The sequence below is a fragment of the Phyllobates terribilis genome, unplaced genomic scaffold (genome assembly GCF_046119375.1).
Source record: "Phyllobates terribilis strain yellow unplaced genomic scaffold, ASM4611937v1 Scaffold_12__6_contigs__length_324123572, whole genome shotgun sequence".
Lineage (NCBI taxonomy): Eukaryota > Metazoa > Chordata > Amphibia > Anura > Dendrobatidae > Phyllobates > Phyllobates terribilis.
In genome coordinates, this window is record NW_027362772.1 from 261,447,531 (window position 1) to 261,467,320 (window position 19,790).

The following is a 19,790-nucleotide window of genomic DNA, read 5'->3' on the forward strand; positions in this document are numbered from 1 at the left end:
GACGACTCGACCCCTGGAGATCGTGGCCCTGGACCATGTCAAGCTGTCACCCAGCAGGTCAGGGTACTCCTATGCCCTGACCATGGTGGATCACTACTCCAGGTTCCTGGTTGTCGCCCCCGCCAAAGACCTGACGGCAGAGACAGCAGCAAAAACGTTCCACGCGTGTTTCTGCAGGCCCCATGGATACCCTGAGCAGGAGCTGACGGACCAAGGCCCGGCCTTTGAGGCTGAGTTGTTCAAGGAGTTCTGCCATCTCTACGGGTGTAAGAAGATAAGAACTACACCGTACCACCCACAAACCCATGGCCTCTGTGAAAAGATGAAAAACATCGTCATCGACCTGCTGAAGACCTTACCACTTGAGGAGAGGAACCAGTGGCCAGACCTACTACCTGACCTGGTAGATCTGTACAATCACATACCTGTAAGTTGCACCAATTGCACTCCAGCATATCTCATGCGAGCAAGACCAGGAAAGTTGCCCATGGACCTGGAGCTCGGTGTTGTAGAACCAGAAACAGATGTGACCACTGAGGACTGGGACACGACCAGACAGGAGCAGTACAGAAGAGTACAAGCTTGTGTCGAAGACAGTCTCACTCGGGTGAGGGACAAGCAGGAAGCTCAATACAACAGAGGTGCCCCATCAGAACCCTTCACACCAGAAGTAGTGTTAAAAAGGAAGAGAAGAAACCACAAACTTAATGACCAGTGGGAAAGAGAACCCTACACTGTGTTGAATTCAAGATTTGATAATAAGAAAACCTGCCTAATTAGTAAAGACGGAGGAATAACGACTGCAACGGTATCTAGAGACCATCTGAAGTTGTGTCCAGACCTGCTAAAGCCCCAAGAAGAAGTGCCTCTCATTATCCTGGAGGAACCTAAAGAAACAGTAATCCATACTGACTTAGGAGACTTCCAGGCAGATTGGCCTCAACTAGGAGGAGCAGTAATAATCCCTGTGATCCACTTCTTTCAACAGCCAGAAGACCCTCCACAGCAAGTAGAACCTGTAAGTGCTTCAGAAGAGCCTGCTCAAGAAGAATCCCCGGAAGAAGGATCCCCGGAAGAAGGATCCCCGGTTGGAACAGAGCAAGAAGGCCCAGCCAATGGTATACTTGCCAGTCCTGTAGAGAGGTTAAGGCAACCCTGCAGTAACCCGACACTCAGAACTGACAGAATGGGAGGTAGTGCAAATACTAGTGCCTCACGCATCCCAGTACCACGTAGGTCTACATGTAGTACAATAGGTCAACCCCCTGTCAGATACACTGAGTAAAATAGTTAAACTTTTGACAAGTGTAGATAGTTACCCCTGGGGTATTATATAGCATTGTATTGTATATTACTGTATTATCTTGTATATTGACATGTATTCATTGCCTTTTTATATGCATTTAACTTATATTTTTGCCTTCATTAATGGACAATTCAAATGATATGGACACTTTACCAATTTACTTCTCATTACCCGTATGGGTACCTAAGAACTCTGTGGCTGAGGACTATGTGCAGCCCAAAGACTTTTCTTTGTAAATATTTGCACTCCTGGAGTGCCCCTTTGAGAAACCTCTCCGGAAGAGACTTGGACTTCTAGGTTGTTTATTCCAATACGTATATCTATTTATTACTTATTAATGTTATATGCAACGTTCAAGAATGTGCCTCCCATAAAGGGAAGATTGTTATAGTTCATGTTATATTGTTGTTTTAAAATGTATTTTAGCCCGGGAGTGCTGAGCCTTGCTAGGGAGGAATGTGGCACCCCTGCTACGCAAGAGTGCCACAGATCCTAGAGGGGTGCATGAATGGATTTCTCCACAAGAGGCCCCCACAGCATACACACACCTCCACCTTACACCTCAGACCACCAGAGGGAGCCCGGATAGGGATATAAAAAGGGAAGGTGGAGCTAGGCAGTTCAGTCTAGTCTAGTCTGTGAGAGAGTTCCTGCAGTAGAGAAGCCTGAGAGAGGTCAGCCTGCAGTGGAGCTCAGTCTAGTCCAGAAAACTCAGCTAATAGTTCAGCAGTGGAGCACGAGGCTCCTGCAAGCTAGACTCCGGGAGCTCAGTTAGAGCCCAAGGCGTGCCGACGCCATAAGAGCGGTGAAGCGCGGTAAGCTGCCGCTAGTGTGTATAGCCTAGTGAGGGCCTCGAGCGAGGCCGAAGGCTAGAGGAGTGAGTAGCATTTGGGGGCAGAGGAGCTGTACAAGCTCACACCAGAAAACATATACCGGACACCGGGTCCGCGTCTTCAGGGCCGTATATCCCCCTGTAGAGACAACTGGAGACCCCTGGAAGACTTCAGGTCCCAGGATCACCCAAGAGCTGATACATACCAGAGCCAGGAGTCACAGAGGCCCCGCAAGCTGGGAGCGTGTCCTCCAAGAGAAGGCCCTACCACAAAGTCAGCCGGTGCAGGACAGAGACAAAGTTAGGGCTAGCTACAGGCAGGTCAGAAACTTACTACACAAAGGCAAGAAACAGGAGGCCCAAAACCCATTCATTGGGGAGGATCCTGACATGCACCCTTCACCCTACAGTGCTCTGGAGTGTGCCTGGACTTCCATCAGTAAAAGGTACTGAAGTGAACTGTGTGTTTGCCTATCCTTTTTCAGACCCGGCTGGGTCCCCCCCTGTCCTGCATCCCTACATCCACGCTGCCCTGAGGCCTAGCTCCACCTGTGGGGAGCTATACCACCCAAGCTGTCTTAACAACGGCCTCAGCGGGCTGCCGCAGCGCTGGTGATCCTCACCAGACACCACAGGTGGCGTCACGAGCTTTCATATAATTATCCACTCTTTTAAAGAGAGGCCCAGGGTACGGGCCCGGGAGCCGACTACCGCGACATCCCCCAAAACCAACAACAAGGCCCGGGCGCCGAGTCCTCCCCATCCCCTGGACGAGTCATCACCCCCCCTTATAATGCCCCATGCAGGATGTGACCCCCCCTTATAATGCCCCATGCAGGATGTCACGTCCTTATAATGCCCCATGTAGGATGTCACCCCCACGTCCTTATAATGCCCCATGCAGGATGTCACCCCCACCCCCTTATAATGCCCCATGCAGGATGTCACCCCCCTTATAATGCCCCATGCAGGATGTCACCCCCCCTTATAATGCCCCATGCATTATGTCAACCCCCTTATAATGCCCCATGCATTATGTCACCCCCCCCCCTTATAATGCCCCATGCAGGATGTCACTTGTTTCCCCCCCACCATATAATGCCCCATGCCTCCATACATTAAAAAAAAAAAAAAATCAAATACTCACCTCACTTCTCACCTGCTGCCGCTGCTCCGGACTCCAGCGTCGCCGGCATCTTTCCGCTCGGCGCTGTGATGGCTCAGAAGAGAGCATGGTGTAACGACGTCACCGCGCCCTCTGACCTGAGACGTCAAAGTCAGAGGACGGGGAAGACACCGGAGCTGCTGCGGAGGCACGGGGAGAGGTAAGTATTGTGCCGGCTGCCGGGGCCCTGAGCAAACGGAGGGAAGCGGGCGCTGACACCGGCACCGCACCGCTCAGGGGTCCCATAGCGCGGCGGGGTGCCCGACGGTGAGTGGACCCCCCGCCTGCTCAGGGCCCCGGCACTTACCCGGGTGCTGACACCGGCCCTGAGTGTAGGTATTCTACAAGATGCTCTACATATCCATCTCAACTAACAGTCCTTCTGAGGACTAATCCATCTGCAGAGATATCAGTGCTAGGCAGGCAGTGTATATAGGCAGGCAGGCAGGGTATATAGCAGACTGCAATGCACATAGCAAGAGGGTCCATTCCAGTTCTGTCTGCTGCTTTTACAGATATTTGTAGAAATAGCCCCAGGTATCAGGGGCCAGGAATATTTTTTTTTATCTTAATCCTGATTATTTGCTTAAAAAGCAATCCAGAGAACACAGACAGGCCCTTCCATATTACAGCGCTAAAAATCCAGCTATTTAAAAAGGTGGTTTGTCCGTCACACGGATCAAATTCAGCCATTTGTAGAGAGCATGGAAGATATTGTCCTCCATTTAAAATGGGCAAGGCGCGTGGCAAGGGACAGGGAACTGGACGTGATGGTGCATGCAGAGTCCGAGGCCGTGGGCAAGCTGAAATTGTACTACAACAAACACCCACATCTTCTCGCTCGACTTTCCTGTCCAAATTAATAGAGGACCGAAGAACACCACTATTGAACACAGAGCAGTGTGAAAAGATTATTGGTTGGGTAGCAGATAATGCTTCCAGTCAGTTAGCCACCACCACCCTGTCTTCCACACGGTCAAGTCTCACTAGCCGCGTGTCTGGACCGCATATTCCTCACCCTGATCCTCCTCCCACTCCGCCGAGTGCCCAGAGACAACTGATCCCACACTTGGACACTCCGAAGAGCTGTTCACTTTTCCGTATTATAAATTCGGGCCTCTCGCCTGGTCCACTTGAAGCGAGGCAAGAGGAGATCGCATGTAGCAATGCAAAAATATTTCAGCAGCCACGGTCACATGAAGGCGATGGTGGGAAAGTGTCACAAGAGGTGGACGATGATGAGACACAATTGCCAGAAAGTCAGGAGGAGGACCAGGGTGCGGAAGTGGTAGACGAGGTGGTGGATGATATAGTAACTGACCCAACCTGGCAGGAGGACATGCAGAGCGAGGACAGCAGCACACAGGGGGGAGGGAGGCAGAGCACCCCAACAGGCAGGAAGAAGCAGTGTGGTGGCCGCAGACAGAAGGCAGGCAACCGTTCCCCGTAACACCAACACAAAGGAAGTTGCCAGTACAACTATTAGGTCTTCCCAAGTCTGGTTGTTTTTTAAAGACTTTGCCGATAACCCCAAAACGGCCATTTGCACCACCTGCCAGGCCACAACTCCAATCTAGCAGAGACAGGTGAACAGTCTCAAAGTTCTGGGAGAGTTTTCTCAGCCCCTCCCATCGCACAGGCCCTGAGGCGCGGGGTACTCTCACAAGGAGTGCAAAGTTTGAGAAGATGCTGAGGGAGTACCTTGCCGACCGTACCAACTTCCTCCGTGATTCCTCTGTGCCTTATAATTATTGGGTATCCAAGCTGGACATGTGGAATGAACTGGCTCTCTATGCCTTGGAGGTCCTGGCCTGCCCTGCTGCTAGTGTTTCATCAGAGCGGGTTTTTAGTGCCGCTGGTGGAATTATAACTGATAAGCGCATCCGCCTGCCAACTGAAAATGCTGACAGGCTGACTCTTATAAAAATGAACAAGGGCTGGATTGGGCCACACTTCTCAACACCACCGAATGATAGCAGCGTAACAAACTCAAATCCAGTGTCTTTTTTTGAGAGGTGTATTCCCATGCACCTTTTCACACCCAGACATGGGTATACGCTTCCTGATTTTGGCTATTTGATCTTGTCCTCCTCCTTCTCCTCATCCTCCACCACCATATCACCAGAATGACTGTGGTCCGTGATGCAACACCCTCATAATTTTTTTAAAGGGTGTTTATGATGCCCGTAAAAAAAAAATTTATACAGTATGTTCATGTATAACCCCCAGGGGTAAATGTTTGTCAGCCCATGAGTGCATGGGCATTACAAGTATAGGAGACCCACCCCTTTCTAATGGGAACATTTTTTTTATGAGGCCCTCCTCCACGTCTTTTCCAAGGTGCATTGGAGTGCCTTCCAATTTTTGGAAGCCCTTGCATTCACTGCATAGGCCAACACTATGGGAGACCCACTTCCTAATAATGGGAACATTGTTTTCAGGAGGCCCTCCTCTACGTCTCTTCAAAGGGGCAATGGAGTAGGTCCACATTTTTTGGCAGCCCTTGCATTCAATGCATAGGCAAACAGTATGGGAGACCCACTTTGTAATAATGGGAACATTGTTTTCAGGAGGCCCTCCTATACGTCTCTTCCAAGGGGCAATGGAGTAGGTCCACATTTTTTGGCAGCCCTTGCATTCAATGCATAGGCAAACAGTATGGGAGACCCACTTTGTAATAATGGGAACATTGTTTTCAGGAGGCCCTCCTCTAAGTCTCTTCAAAGGGGTATTGGGGTGCGGCCAAATTTTGGGCAGCCCTGCCACTTACTGAATACGCAATAACAGTATAGGAGACCCACTCTTTAGTAATGGGAACAACAAAGTATAGCCGGCTGATGGCTCTCTAAGAATAGTGAGGACCGACTGCTGGCCCTTTAAGAATAGTAAAGGCCGCCTGATGGCCCTATAAAAATAGGCTTTGTGACTTTCAGAGTCCCTCCTTCATAAATGAAACACGATGTGTCTGATCATGTCTCACACACCACATGGCCAGATAAGGTTGTAAAATGTTAAAATGACGTTTCCTGGTGAATGCATTTGTCACGGTTGAAAGCAATGCAAAAGTGCAAAAACGCATCAAAAATGCTACGTGTGAACATAGCCCAAGGTGTGGAGGAGTATTTTTGGTTTTGGTTATTTATTTTGCCTTATATACAAGTCTACAAGTCATTACCCTGGAAAGGATGTTCCTTAACATATTTCCCAGGAAAATCCATTTTGGATTCGTTTTTGTATGTTCTATTGTGAGTCCGTAAAAGTGGCGTAATACTCTGACAACGTTGTTGACAGCAGTGACCTGGGAGTCAGAAATGCTTCCAGGGGTCTTCCCCATGCTGTTCCCATGTCATTTGAGCACTGTTCACATCGATTTGGGCAATTTTTAGGCCTCTGAAGATCGCCGGTGGGAGCCGCCTGAAAAATGCCATAGACTTACATTGGGCTTGTTGCTCGGGTCGAGCACTCGAGTATTCCATTGTACTTGACCCGAGCATTTTAGTGCTCGCCCATCACTAACCATTACCTATCATGTGATTCTAACTGGAATCTCTGAATCCCAAGACCTATGATTTGTAATGAGAAAAATCACCAAGTCACTAAAAGCATAAGTATAAAAATAAAAAAGCACAAAAAAACATGGCAAAAACACACAAAAAACTGTGTGTGTTAGTGAAGCGTCTAGGTCATATGTGTCAAACTCTGGCACGTGGGCCAAATCTGGCCCGCAGTGTGGTTATATTTGGTTAGCGACACAAGAACCACCACCCCTATGTGGGACCATTACTCTGCATGGCGCACGGCGTGGGACCCATCACTCTGTATGGAGCACGGCGTGGGGCCCATCACTCTGTATGGAGCACGGCGTGGGGCCCATCACTCTGTATGGAGCACGGCGTGGGGCCCATCACTCTGTATGGAGCACGGCGTGGGGCCCATCACTCTGTATGGAGCACGGCGTGGGGCCCATCACTCTGTATGGCGCACGGCGTGGGGCCCATCACTCTGTATGGCGCACGGCGTGGGGCCCATCACTCTGTATGGCGCACGGCGTGGGGCCCATCACTCTGTATGGCGCACGGCGTGGGGCCCATCACTCTGTATGGCGCACGGCGTGGGGCCCATCACTCTGTATGGCGCACGGCGTGGGGCCCATCACTCTGTATGGCGCACGGCGTGGGGCCCATCACTCTGTATGGAGCACGGCGTGGGGCCCATCACTCTGTATGGCGCACGGCGTGGGGCCCATCACTCTGTATGGCGCACGGCGTGGGGCCCATCACTCTGTATGGAGCACGGCGTGGGGCCCATCACTCTGTATGGAGCACGGCGTGGGGCCCATCACTCTGTATGGAGCACGGCGTGGGGCCCATCACTCTGTATGGAGCACGGCGTGGGGCCCATCACTCTGTATGGAGCACGGCGTGGGGCCCATCACTCTGTATGGAGCACGGCGTGGGGCCCATCACTCTGTATGGAGCACGGCGTGGGGCCCATCACTCTGTATGGAGCACGGCGTGGGGCCCATCACTCTGTATGGAGCACGGCGTGGGGCCCATCACTCTGTATGGAGCACGGCGTGGGGCCCATCACTCTGTATGGAGCACGGCGTGGGGCCCATCACTCTGTATGGAGCACGGCGTGGGGCCCATCACTCTGTATGGAGCACGGCGTGGGGCCCATCACTCTGTATGGAGCACGGCGTGGGGCCCATCACTCTGTATGGAGCACGGCGTGGGGCCCATCACTCTGTATGGAGCACGGCGTGGGGCCCATCACTCTGTATGGAGCACTACACGAGGCCCATCACTCTGTATGGAGCACTACACGAGGCCCATCACTCTGTATGGAGCACTACACGAGGCCCATCACTCTGTATGGAGCACTACACGAGGCCCATCACTCTGTATGGAGCACTACACGAGGCCCATTACTCTGTATGGAGCACTACACGAGGCCCATTACTCTGTATGGAGCACTACACGAGGCCCATTACTCTGTATGGAGCACTACACGAGGCCCATTATTCTATTTGGAGCACTACACGAGGCCCATTATTCTATATGGAGCACTATGTGAAGCCCATTATTCTGTATGTAGCACTATGTGAGGCCCATTATTCTGTATGGAGCACTATGTGAGTCCCATTATTCTGTATGGAGCACTATGTGAGGCCCATTATTCTGTATGGAGTGAAACCTGGTTCACCCCCTCCGACACAGCTTCTTCAGCTGTACTTTTGGTATGGCGGATTCCACCTCTCCCACACATCCCATCCAGCAAGCATGGTGGAGGAGTTGGCTTTCTCCTGTCAAATAACTGCTCCTTCTCACATATCCCATTGCCACCCTGCATTACCCTCAACTCTTTTGAAGTGCACTGTGTGCGCGCCTACTCCCCCTCCAACTGGCTGTCATTTACCATCCCCCAGGGCCAGCTACCACCTTCCTAGACCACTTCACCACCTAGCTACTCCATTTCCTTTCCGCCGACAACCCCACTATCATTATGGGTGACTTCAACATCCCCATTGACACTTCCCAATCATCTGTCTCTAAACTTCTATCCCTCACTTCTTCCTTTGGCCTCGTTCAATGGTCTTCTGCAGCCACTCACAAAGATGGACACACATTGGACCTCATCTTCATCCGCCTCTGTTCCCTATCTAACCTCAGTAGCTCACCTCTCCCTCTTTCTGACCACAACTTACTCACATTCTCTTCCCTCTCCTCTCCAGGTCCACAATCCCCCATCCAGAAACTTGCACACCCTCGCAGAAATCTCAAACACCTTGACCTACACTCACTCTCTAAACCCCTTCTCGCTCTCACAGGCATAAGTTCATTACACAATGCAGATGCTGCTGCCACTTTATATAACACCACAACAGCTGCAGCTCTCAAAATGGTCACCCCCCCTCCCATACCAAAGCTCGCACAATCAAAAGGCAACCCTGGCACACCAGCCTGACTAAAGAACTGAGACGGGCTTCCAGAGTTGCTGAACGGAGATGGAAAAGGTCCCACTCCAAAGAGCACTGCATCGCCTTCAAACAGCCCCTCACTCCTTTCAAGTCCACACTAACTGCATCAAAACAAACCTACTTCTCATCGCTGATATCCTCAGTCTCACAACCCTAAACAGCTATTCAAAACTTTCAATTCTCTCCTCCATCCCCCAGCTTCCCATCTCCACTCATTTCAACTGAAGATTTTGCATCATTCTTCAAGCAGAAGATTGACAACATAAGGCAAAGTTTTGGCCATAAGTCCCCACAGCCCCTTCTCATAACTACTCGACTCTCCGCCTCCAAAACCAATTTCTCCACCATCACGGAAGATCAACTTTCCTCTTTACTCTCCAAGTCACATGTCACCACCTGTGAACTTGACCCAATCCCGTCCCACCTCAATATATTTGGCAATTGCTTATATGGCAATCGCTGTGCACTAATGAAAGTCCTGATATGCACATGCAGGACTCCAAAAAGTACCAGAGCTGCCACAATCTCACCTGTTTTCCCAGGTAATGGTCGACCCTGTAGATCTCCTCTTCTCTGAAGTATGTTTGCATAACATTGGCTAGATTCACTGCAGACTCGTAGTCATGGCCGAAAGGTTTCTCCAGCACTACGCGGAGCCAGGCACCAGGCGGCGGCCGGCAGCTGCCATTGATGTGTTGTGCAATTTCAGCGTACGCAAATGGCGGAACTGACAAGTAGAATAACCTGCCGGCCTCGTGGAGACCCTCCTGCGCCAGCGACGTCAGTATGTCCTGGTGCAGCGCCGTGTAGTTTTCGGTAGTATTCAGCTGTCTGTAGCGGGTCAGTTTTAGAAATTGGTCCTTGACGAGGGCGCACTTATCGGGGTGGACGTCTGCCGGGCAGCTCAGAGACTTCAGAGCGTTGAACAGTAATGTCTCTGCTTTTTCCGGAGGAGTCAGAGCCGCTCCATGGAAGCTGAAGCTATGGCCGCTATTGACCTCAGTTAGGTATAGCTGGAACAGTCCCTGCCACAGGTATTTTTTGGCCAAGTCACCAGTGGCCCCGAGAAGCACGACAGATATATGGCCTTTATTTTCCTTACAGGTGACTGCGACAGCGCCAACCAGGAGCAAGCAATACAGGGCTCTCAGCGCCATCTTGACCGCACTGATCGGCTGAAAGAAAGGAATAAAAAAATATTAGTAAGGGTCTAATTGAAACATTGGTCTTGTATTTTATAGGGTAGATTTAGTTTATTGACATATGTAACATAATCGAGTTATAATTGACCAGGATTTATTCTGATCACGACCCGAGTGATTACAGCCGGGTTTGTGCAGTTGGAGCGAGTTTTGAGTGTAACCAGAAGAAATGTCTCAAAATTAAAATATTACTATTAATATTGCAGCATTTATGTATAAAGTGCTACCTTAACCCCCCTTTCTCACTGTGGTCAATTTTTCATTTTTTTCCTCACTCATATCTTATTTTTTTTCATTAACATAGACATATGGGGGCTTGTGTTTATGAGACAAGTTGTAATTTTGAATGGCATCATTTATTTATTATTATTATGCTCATTTATATAGCGCTATCATACTCCACAGCGCTTTACAGACATCATCGCTGTCCCCATTGGGGCTCACAATCTAGATTCCCTATCAGTTTGTCTTTGGAGTGTGGGAGGAAACCGGAGAACCCGGAGGAAAGCCAGGCAAACATGGGGAGAATATAGCTCAGTATAGCTCTTGTCCCCTGAGGAAGCCTGTATAGGCGAAACTAGTCGGGGGAGCTCTACATGTTTCTCTAGTGGAACTTGTTGGAAAAAGAAATGAATATAATAAGAGAGTGCTACATAGATCTATGGACTGCAGCCATGATCTACATTTAAAAACATTTGTATAAAGGAAAATCTAAAGGATTGCAGCTGGTTTAAGAGGGATTCCAATATTAGGAGATTCCCTTAATACACTGGAATGATACAAGTGCATTAGAATAGTTTTAAATTGTATGGACCACTTTTAATGGTAAATTAATAAAAGTTATTTTTTTATAATACCCCTTAAATAGGGTGTTTTTACCTTTTGGGTAATATGTTGTTTTGAATTTTTTGTCCCTAAAGGGGTGCTAGCACCATGATGTTTCCTAGGTGGGATTTGAACCCAGGACCCCAGAGATGCAAAGCAACAGTGCTAACCAGTGAGCCACCACACAGTGCTAACCACGGAGCCACCGTGCTCCTATTTGTAAACGGAGCTATTGCGACAGTATCTTTACACTGTCCGTTTTTATGGTTTAATGTCCCAGGATAAGATTATAATGAACATTTCACTTCTTTCAAACGCGAAGTGATTAACAGTGGTGACATAAAACGGAACATGTGCACAGCAAGATTGTTTTGATATTTCTGCGCATCGTGTTCTTTTTATGGGGCGCAAGATTTAGCTCCAGGTTGGCTCCTGATAGTAATATGGGGGTGCAGTTCCTTAATATACTAATTTACAAGTAAATCCTCCCTTATGATCTATGTAGAATTTGGTAATGGTGCAATATTAGGGCCGTGGCTACAAGTAATTGGAGGAGGACTGTGCGATCGCTCCCTCCTGCTATGGAAGTTTCTAATTGTTATCCACGATCAGCAATGTCGGCTGCTTACCTTGTCTGCAGATCTCATTCAGGATCCGTCCTGCCTGCACAGTCTGACCAGTGCACAAGAGAAAACATGCAGCCGATCCTAGGAGAGGGACAGTTCAAGGATCCTCCTGTTAATCATTACAGTACAAAACTTTACGCAAGGATCAAACAGAAAAAAAAAAACCTCTCTTCCCGGCAGTGAGAGCTACAGATTTCCCAGCACTCACTAATGCCGACCTGTTCGATACCGGAGAGGGAATCATAGAGAAAAGCAGATCTGCAAACAGAAAGAGAAATTCAATCATGGAGCAAGAAAGAAGCCTGATGTTACAACACACTCTTTGTGCTTCGTTTTACACACGTAAAAAATAAATAAATAAATTCTGCCATTTTTTTCAGTAGTTTTTGGTGCAATTTTTTTTTGATAAATATTCCATAATTACAGAATAAGGTTGTGTAAATGCTGCATTTTTTTTCCGCTGCAGAAATCCGCTGGAATTTAAGGAAAATGGATGTAATTTCATGAAAACTCATGCCCACTCACTAAGTGTTTAAAGACAATGATAAACTGTTCTTTTTTTGTTTTTTTACCTATAGCCTTCAATGGACGAAACTAAACTTTTTAGTGCATGTAAAAAAAAAAAAAAAGCAATTGCATTTTTAAGCGCAAAGTCCCAATGTTCCTATATTAACAAAAATGCATTTTAAAAGATGTGTTAAATCTGCTCCAAAAATTCATAAAACAGAGAGGAAAAAGCATAAATAAGCAAAAAATGCAAAATAAGAGCAGATTGCTATTGTTTTTTTATCTTGGTGTGGACATCTGCAGAATTTTTTTTTTCGCATGTGTGAACAGACCCAAAGGTAGATAGAAAATGGGCAGAGCTGTTTGATAGATTTATCACATCCTTGGCGCACATTAAACTCGCTATCCTTTTATTATACCTCCTCCTGGGTGTTATACTATAGGCCAGTATATTAATGGAAAAAGGTGGCACATGTTAGTAATACATTTGATGTATTTTGTGGCCTAATGGGTACAGTTTCTCTTTGTGGAGACTTGACAAGCCAAGCCTGGAATGTCAGAGTGAGGAGACTTATAAGCCATGCATGCTCCTCTGGGAAATTAAATATGCAAATTGTCTCTTCAGAGAGGAAGAGAACTCTAGCGCCACCTGTTGGAAGCAAGAATCCTAAAAGTCAATATTGACCCTGTAGCGAACCTTGCAATATGACTTAGAATAAAAGCCAAATCATAATCTCAATTTGCAGACACTGTGTTTCGGGTGTTGCCCCCTCATCAGCACAAAGCTTGAGATTTGATTTGGCTAGGTGAGAGGATGTAGACTGGAGTCTAAAGGGTAAAGTTGCTCCTTGTGGGGAGTGACAAGCCAAGCCTGGTTTGTCAGAGTGAGGAGACTTATAGGCCATGCATGCTCCTCTGGGAAATTAAATCAGGCATTTCACATGAATATCTCCATAAAGACAGATTTTATACTACTATATAAATTATCTAAAATGTGTCAATTGCCAGGTTAAAATATATAATCACAGGACCTACAGAACACCGGGTTACGGCTCATTCAGATGTCTTTTCAAGCACAATTTCTACCCGTGTTTTTGCATGGATAAAAATCATACTGGGGCAGTTCATATGTTCGATTATTTTTGAGGTCCGAGCAGTCTGTAAAACATAGAGAAATGTCTGATGTGTCAGATCAAAATCAGCAATGCAATTATATGGGTGTGAAAAGAAAAAAAAATCTGCTAGAAAAAAGATGGAGGAACTTTTTATTTTTTTTTCCATCTGAAAATTACTGCCGAAACTACTGATGAAAGTAAGACAGTTTTTCTCATACGTGGAAAAAGTGGACATCTGACTTAGCCCTTACACTGCTCCGGATTAAGCCCTTCAGTCCTTTATACAATATTGATAGTATATTGCAATGACATTTACACTACTAGCTATCTGTGGGAAGCAAATGATCTAAACAGATACATTCAATATTATGAAGTTTGTATACATTTGTTCTACTACACATGGAGTATAAGGGGTAACATTTCTCCTTGTGGAGAGTGACAAGCCGAGCCTGGCATGCCAGAGTGAGGAGACTTATAGGCCATGTATGCTCCTCTGGGAAATTAAATATGCAAATTATCTGAATAGACAATTTGCATATTTTACTACACAGTAATGTATCAGAACATTGCATATTATGGGGGGTTAATTGTCACATGTCCTCTTACCCTTCTGGAGTTTGCCTTTATACTTTAGGACTCAGCAGCAGGTCGGGTAATACATATCCTTGGAATTCTACAATCTGGAATACTCAACGGTGAATGTAGGTACCAGGCTTGTGTGAAGTACTGGATGACAGCCCACAGCGCAGGAATATTTCCAGCATTTCTCAGTGCTGTACAAGCAGCGTCTGCAAGACGGCTCCCCCACAGCAATGCTGAGAAAGCAGAGCACGTCCAGATAATTCATTGCTGCAGGATGTGGCAGTTATAGATACGAGGAGCCGCAGCTTATGACTTTTACGAAAAAGAGAAGTCCAGGCTCACTGCACTGTGCTGTGAAGCTAAATTAGATAGATAGATAGATAGATAGATAGATAGATTAAATAATACGTTAACCGTTGCAAAGTTGTCATTGCTCCAATGCATCTAAAATATATTAAAAAAAAAAAAGCTAAATCTTCATAAAAAAAGATATCCTACCGTTTTCTTCGCAGCTACAGGCTATAATTCCTCTGACTGATCAGAAGCTTGGTATACTGGACAGCTGTGCTCCTTGTTATCAGGGATGAGAACAGATTGTATCCCATGACCCAATATTTACTCTCTTTTATTTACTATTGTGTAATGATTGTCACACAGACACAGGATACAATGTATTTCATCATCATGAGAAGCTAAACTTGCTGGAGGCAGATCCTGAAGATTATATCTGATCGGTCACTTGATTTGTACCAACAGGGCACTTTATATGACGCTCGGAAAATGAAGGGAACGCGGAAATCACACAATGGATTCCGATTAATGAAAGAATCGAGTAGCGAAGCGTAAAAACAAAATAACGCTTTGGAAACCAAATTTATCAACCAATTACGACGGTCTTGCTACACTCATCAGAAGAGCTTTAAACTAGAACAATGTGGGAAGGGAAGCAAAAGGCCAGAAAAAGCCATACAGCTGACAAATACTATTGAGATCTCTGCTACTGGAAGTGGAAAGGAAGAACAAAGACAAAACAATTTAAATAATAAAAATATGGGAGGAAGAGAAACCAATCACAAACTAAAATGTTTTTATACAAATGCACAAAGCATGGGCAACAAACAAGGAGAATTGGAACTACTAATGCAGGAAAAGGAATATGATGTCATTGGAATCACTGAAACTTGGTGGGACGATACACATGATTGGAATAAAAGGCTAAAAGGATACAACTTATTTGCAAGAAACAGACTTGATAAACGAGGAGGAGGTGTTGCATTGTATGTTAGAAAAGCTTATATCTGCACAGAGATTGAAGCTTCAGAGACTGGGAGTTCTGTGGAAACTGTTTGGGTAAGAATACAAGGAGAGAACAACGGAAAGGACACCATTGTAGGCATTTACTACAGGCCACCTGGGCAAGCTGAAGATATGGATGAACTCTTTATGTATCAAATGACCAAGTTCTCCAAAAAATATGACGTAGTGGTCATGGGAGATTTCAACTATCCAGACATTTGTTGGGAATCTCTCTCAAGTAAAACTAACAGGTCAAGCAAATTCTTATCCTCTCTTGCTGACAACTTTATCTTCCAAAAGGTAGGGGAGAAAACAAGGGGATCTGCTACTTTGGATCTAATCCTTATAAACAGGGGGGAAATGGTTGAGGAGGTAAAGGTGGCTGGGACCCTAGGAGGCAGCGATCATGCTATTATAGAATTTTGGATAACTAGAGGAGGAAGACATGTGAAGACTCAAACTTCAAGGTTAGATTTTAGAAAGGCAGATTTTAAGAGACTCAGAAAGAGAATAGGAGGGATCCAATGGCTGGATGTCCTTAAGGACAAAAATGTCCAGGAAGGATGGGAAATTTTTAAAAATGAGATTCTCAAAGCACAATCGTTAACAATCCCGAAAAGTAGGAAGAATGGGAAGCATTTAAGGAAACCAGGATGGATGAACACAGAACTTAAACACATGCTAAAAAGAAAGAAAGAAATGTTTATTAAATGGAAAGAGGGAGGCATATCTAAAGAAGATTATAATGCAGTCTGCAGATCCTGAGAGGAAACGTATCAGGTTAGCTAAAGCTGACAATGAATTAAGGCTTGCAAGAGATGTCAAAAGCAATAAAAAAGGATTTTGGGGGTATGTCAAAAGTAAAAGAAAAGTCAAAGATGCTATAGGATTTTTACAGGATGAAAATGGAGAAATGGTAAGAGAGGATGTTGAGAAGGCCGAACTTTTTAATTCCTATTTTGCATCTGTTTTCTCTCAGAAACAAAATGTAACATCAACTGATCTTCACTGTCCTTTTAAAGGAATAGAGGAATCCAAGTTATCTGTAAACAGAAAGATTGTGAGGGAATTTTTAGCTAACATAAATGAGTTCAAGTCTCCAGGTCCAGATGAATTACACCCCAGAGTACTGAAGGAGATCGTAGAAGAAATTTTAGAACCACTCTCCATAATCTTTGAAAATTCTTGGAGAACAGGAGAAGTCCCAGAAGACTGGAGAAGAGCAAATGTTGTTCCTATCTTCAAAAAGGGGAAGAAGGTGGACCCAGGGAACTATAGGCCGGTGAGTCTGACTTCTATACCAGGAAAGATCTTTGAACAAATTATTAAACAACATGTATGTAAGTACATGGATAAGAATGAAGTGATTAACCAGAGTCAGCATGGGTTTGTAACTAACAAGTCATGTCAGACTAACTTAATTTCCTTCTATGACAGAATCACTGACTGGGTGGATCAGGGAAATGCTGTAGATATAGTATATCTTGACTTCAGCAAAGCATTTGACAAAGTATCTCACACCATCCTTATTGAAAAAATGACCAAGTATGCAATGGACCAGGCAACTGTTAGGTGGATTCATAACTGGCTTAGTGATCGGACTCAAAGGGTGGTTGTAAATGGCTTCACATCCAGCTGGATGAATGTCTCAAGTGGGGTACCACAGGGCTCCGTCCTGGGACCTGTATTGTTCAACATCTTTATCAATGATTTAGATGAAGGAATTGAGGGTAAACTGATTAAATTTGCTGATGACACAAAGCTAGGAGGGATAGCTAATACTAGAGAAGAGAGAGAGAGGATTCAAAAAGACCTAAATAAACTGGAGCAGTGGGCAGCAACCAACAGAATGGTTTTTAACAGGGAAAAATGCAAAGTACTACATCTGGGCAATAAAAATGAAAAAAGCATATACAGAATGGGAGGAATAGAGCTAAGCAACAGTACATGTGAAAAAGACTTAGGTATACTAATAGATCATAGACTGAACATGAGTCAACAGTGTGATGCAGCAGCAAAAAAGGCAAATATAATTCTGGGATGTATTAACAGAAGCATACAGTCTAGATCACGTGAAGTCATTATCGGTCTTTACTCCTCTTTGGTCAGACCTCATCTGGAATACTGTGTACAGTTTTGGGCACCACATTTTAAAAAAGACATAGACAAACTGGAGCAAGTTCAGAGAAGAGCGACCAGAATGGTGACTGGTCTGCAAACCATGTCCTATGAGGAACGGTTGCAGGATTTGGGAATGTTTAGCTTGCAAAAAAGAAGACTGAGAGGAGACTTAATAGCTGTCTACAAATATGTCAAGGGCTGTCACATTGTAGAAGGATCATCTTTATTCTCATTTGCACAAGGAAAGACTAGAAGCAATGGGATGAAACTAAATGGGAGGAGACACAGATTAGATATTAGAAAAAACTTTTTGACAGTTAGGGTGATTAATGAGTGGAACAGGCTGCCACGAGAGGTGGTGAGTTCCCCTTCAATGGACGTCTTCAAACAGAGGCTGGACAGACATCTGTCTGAGATGATCTAGTGAATCCTGCTTTGAGCAGGGGGTTGGACCAGATGACCCAGGAGGTCCCTTCCAACTCTACCATTCTATGATTCTATGATTCTATGAAATCATCCCAAAAATCTAAAGTAAAAATTTGCAATCATAAGTTGCTCTAATTTGGGCGAATTTCATCATGGCAACTCATAGGCCACATTCTCCATTACATCAATCCGTGAATATCGGACTGCACTCGGATGTCATCCGATTTTTTTTTTCACTGACCCATAGACTTGCATTGCTGATTTTGAACCGAACAAAATCTGACATGTTTGATTTTTTTCCGGGGCTACTCAGTCCGATCACCAGCTCATTGTCAGAGATTGAATGCAGCATGTAAATGGTTAACAGCTGTGGCCTGACCTACTGCGCGAGTCGCTGCCACACTAGCGGACCCTGTCCACAATAGTTATTCATGTGTTTAATGCGAGAAGGTGTTAGAGGAATTTTTCAAAATCTGCCCAAGAATAGGGAATGTTGAAAATAAAGTAATAAATGTTACTTAAAGGGGTACTCCAGTGGGAACAAATCATCCCCGATCTATAGGATAGCTGATAACGTGTTGAACAGTGGGGGTCCGACTGCTGGATCCACCAATGATCACCAATCTGAAGAGGCCCGTGTGAACGGAGCGGTGGTCGATCGTGTGCACCGCTGCTGCATTCATTAATGGGACCACCGGAGATAGCGGAGCGCTCTAGTCTTCGGTTCTCCCATAGGAATGAATGGAGCAGCACAGATTTACAGCAGTGACAGAAAAAAATGTAACATTCCATTATTTATTTATTTACTCGTGGCCTTAATGTCACTGTTTAAAATAAAATATAAATAAAATCTTACATACAAATCTAAAGGGTTAATAAAAGCCTAAATTGTGATCTGCAGCCACATGATGTGACACTATAAGGCAGTAGCTGTCATAACCTGCTGGGAGTTGTGGTTTTGTCACGGATGACTGCGCCCCCTACTGTCACAATGAGTAAGAGACAGCCATGATGCAGCAGCACATGGCGGTACACAGCCGGTACCGCACGTGTCACTCACCCGTCCCTGCAGCGCCCTCTACAGGTGGACGTCACCCGCTCACTGTCGCCTCCCCGTCTGCACACGTGAAGGACACACACACACCTGTCCCTACAGCGCCCTCTACAGGTGGGCGTCACTCGCTCACTGTCGCCTCCCCGTCTGCACACGTGAAGGACACATACACCTGTCCCTGCAGCGCCCTCTGCAGGCGGAAGTGCATAGTGACAGCCGCGGCCGCTCTCCTGCACCTCCTCTTCCTCCACTGGAGCGGAAGTGGAGGGGAAATATAAATACCGCATGTCACATGTATGCACAACTGTCTGTGTGCACAGGGGCTCAGGCAGGAGCCAGATGAAAGCTGCCATACTGGTTCCCCTGCGACATCTCTCCCAGTCTGTGCCAATGCAGTAATGCGGAGTCCCTGCACTGCTGCAGAATTGCTACTGTCCTTTTTCAGTGATACAATTATTATAGTGTAATTAGCTTTAACCTCTTGGGGTGCAGCAATTTATTTACTTGTGTATTAACACTTATTTGAAGGTCATAAAATGTAAAAAAAAAAAAAAAGGTCAAAACACAAAAAAAACTAGTTTCCATTTTCTGGGGTCCATTATTTATTTTTCCTGTGGACGGTGCAGTGTGAGGGCTCGGGGTATTTGTGGGACAAACCACAGTTTATGCTGGCACCATGCCATGGTGCATACCATGTATCGATCATCACTTGTCTTTGTTTTATTTTGACAGTGATCACCTAGCAAAATAAAT

At 45.9% G+C, this 19,790-nt stretch overlaps 1 protein-coding gene across 6 annotated transcripts in view; it reads right to left on the bottom strand.

Moving 5' to 3' along the window:
- The window catches only part of H6PD (hexose-6-phosphate dehydrogenase/glucose 1-dehydrogenase), a 35,709-nt gene extending 16,438 nt beyond the window's left edge, over nt 1-19,271 (bottom strand). The window contains exons 1-4 of one of the 6 annotated variants that reach the window (XM_073656925.1): nt 14,639-14,729; nt 14,165-14,499; nt 11,940-12,194; nt 9,814-10,458 (exon numbers count right to left, since the gene is read on the bottom strand). In XM_073656925.1, coding sequence (XP_073513026.1) covers nt 9,814-10,458; nt 11,940-11,957 — 663 coding nt within the window. In that variant the 5' untranslated portion in view covers nt 11,958-12,194; nt 14,165-14,499; nt 14,639-14,729. Of the gene's footprint in view, nt 1-9,813; nt 10,459-11,939; nt 12,195-14,164; nt 14,500-14,638; nt 14,744-19,043 lie in introns of those variants that run through there. The other 5 variants (XM_073656923.1, XM_073656926.1, XM_073656924.1 and 2 more) reach the window with 5 other exon arrangements.
- Nucleotides 19,272-19,790: the final 519 nt, after the last annotated feature.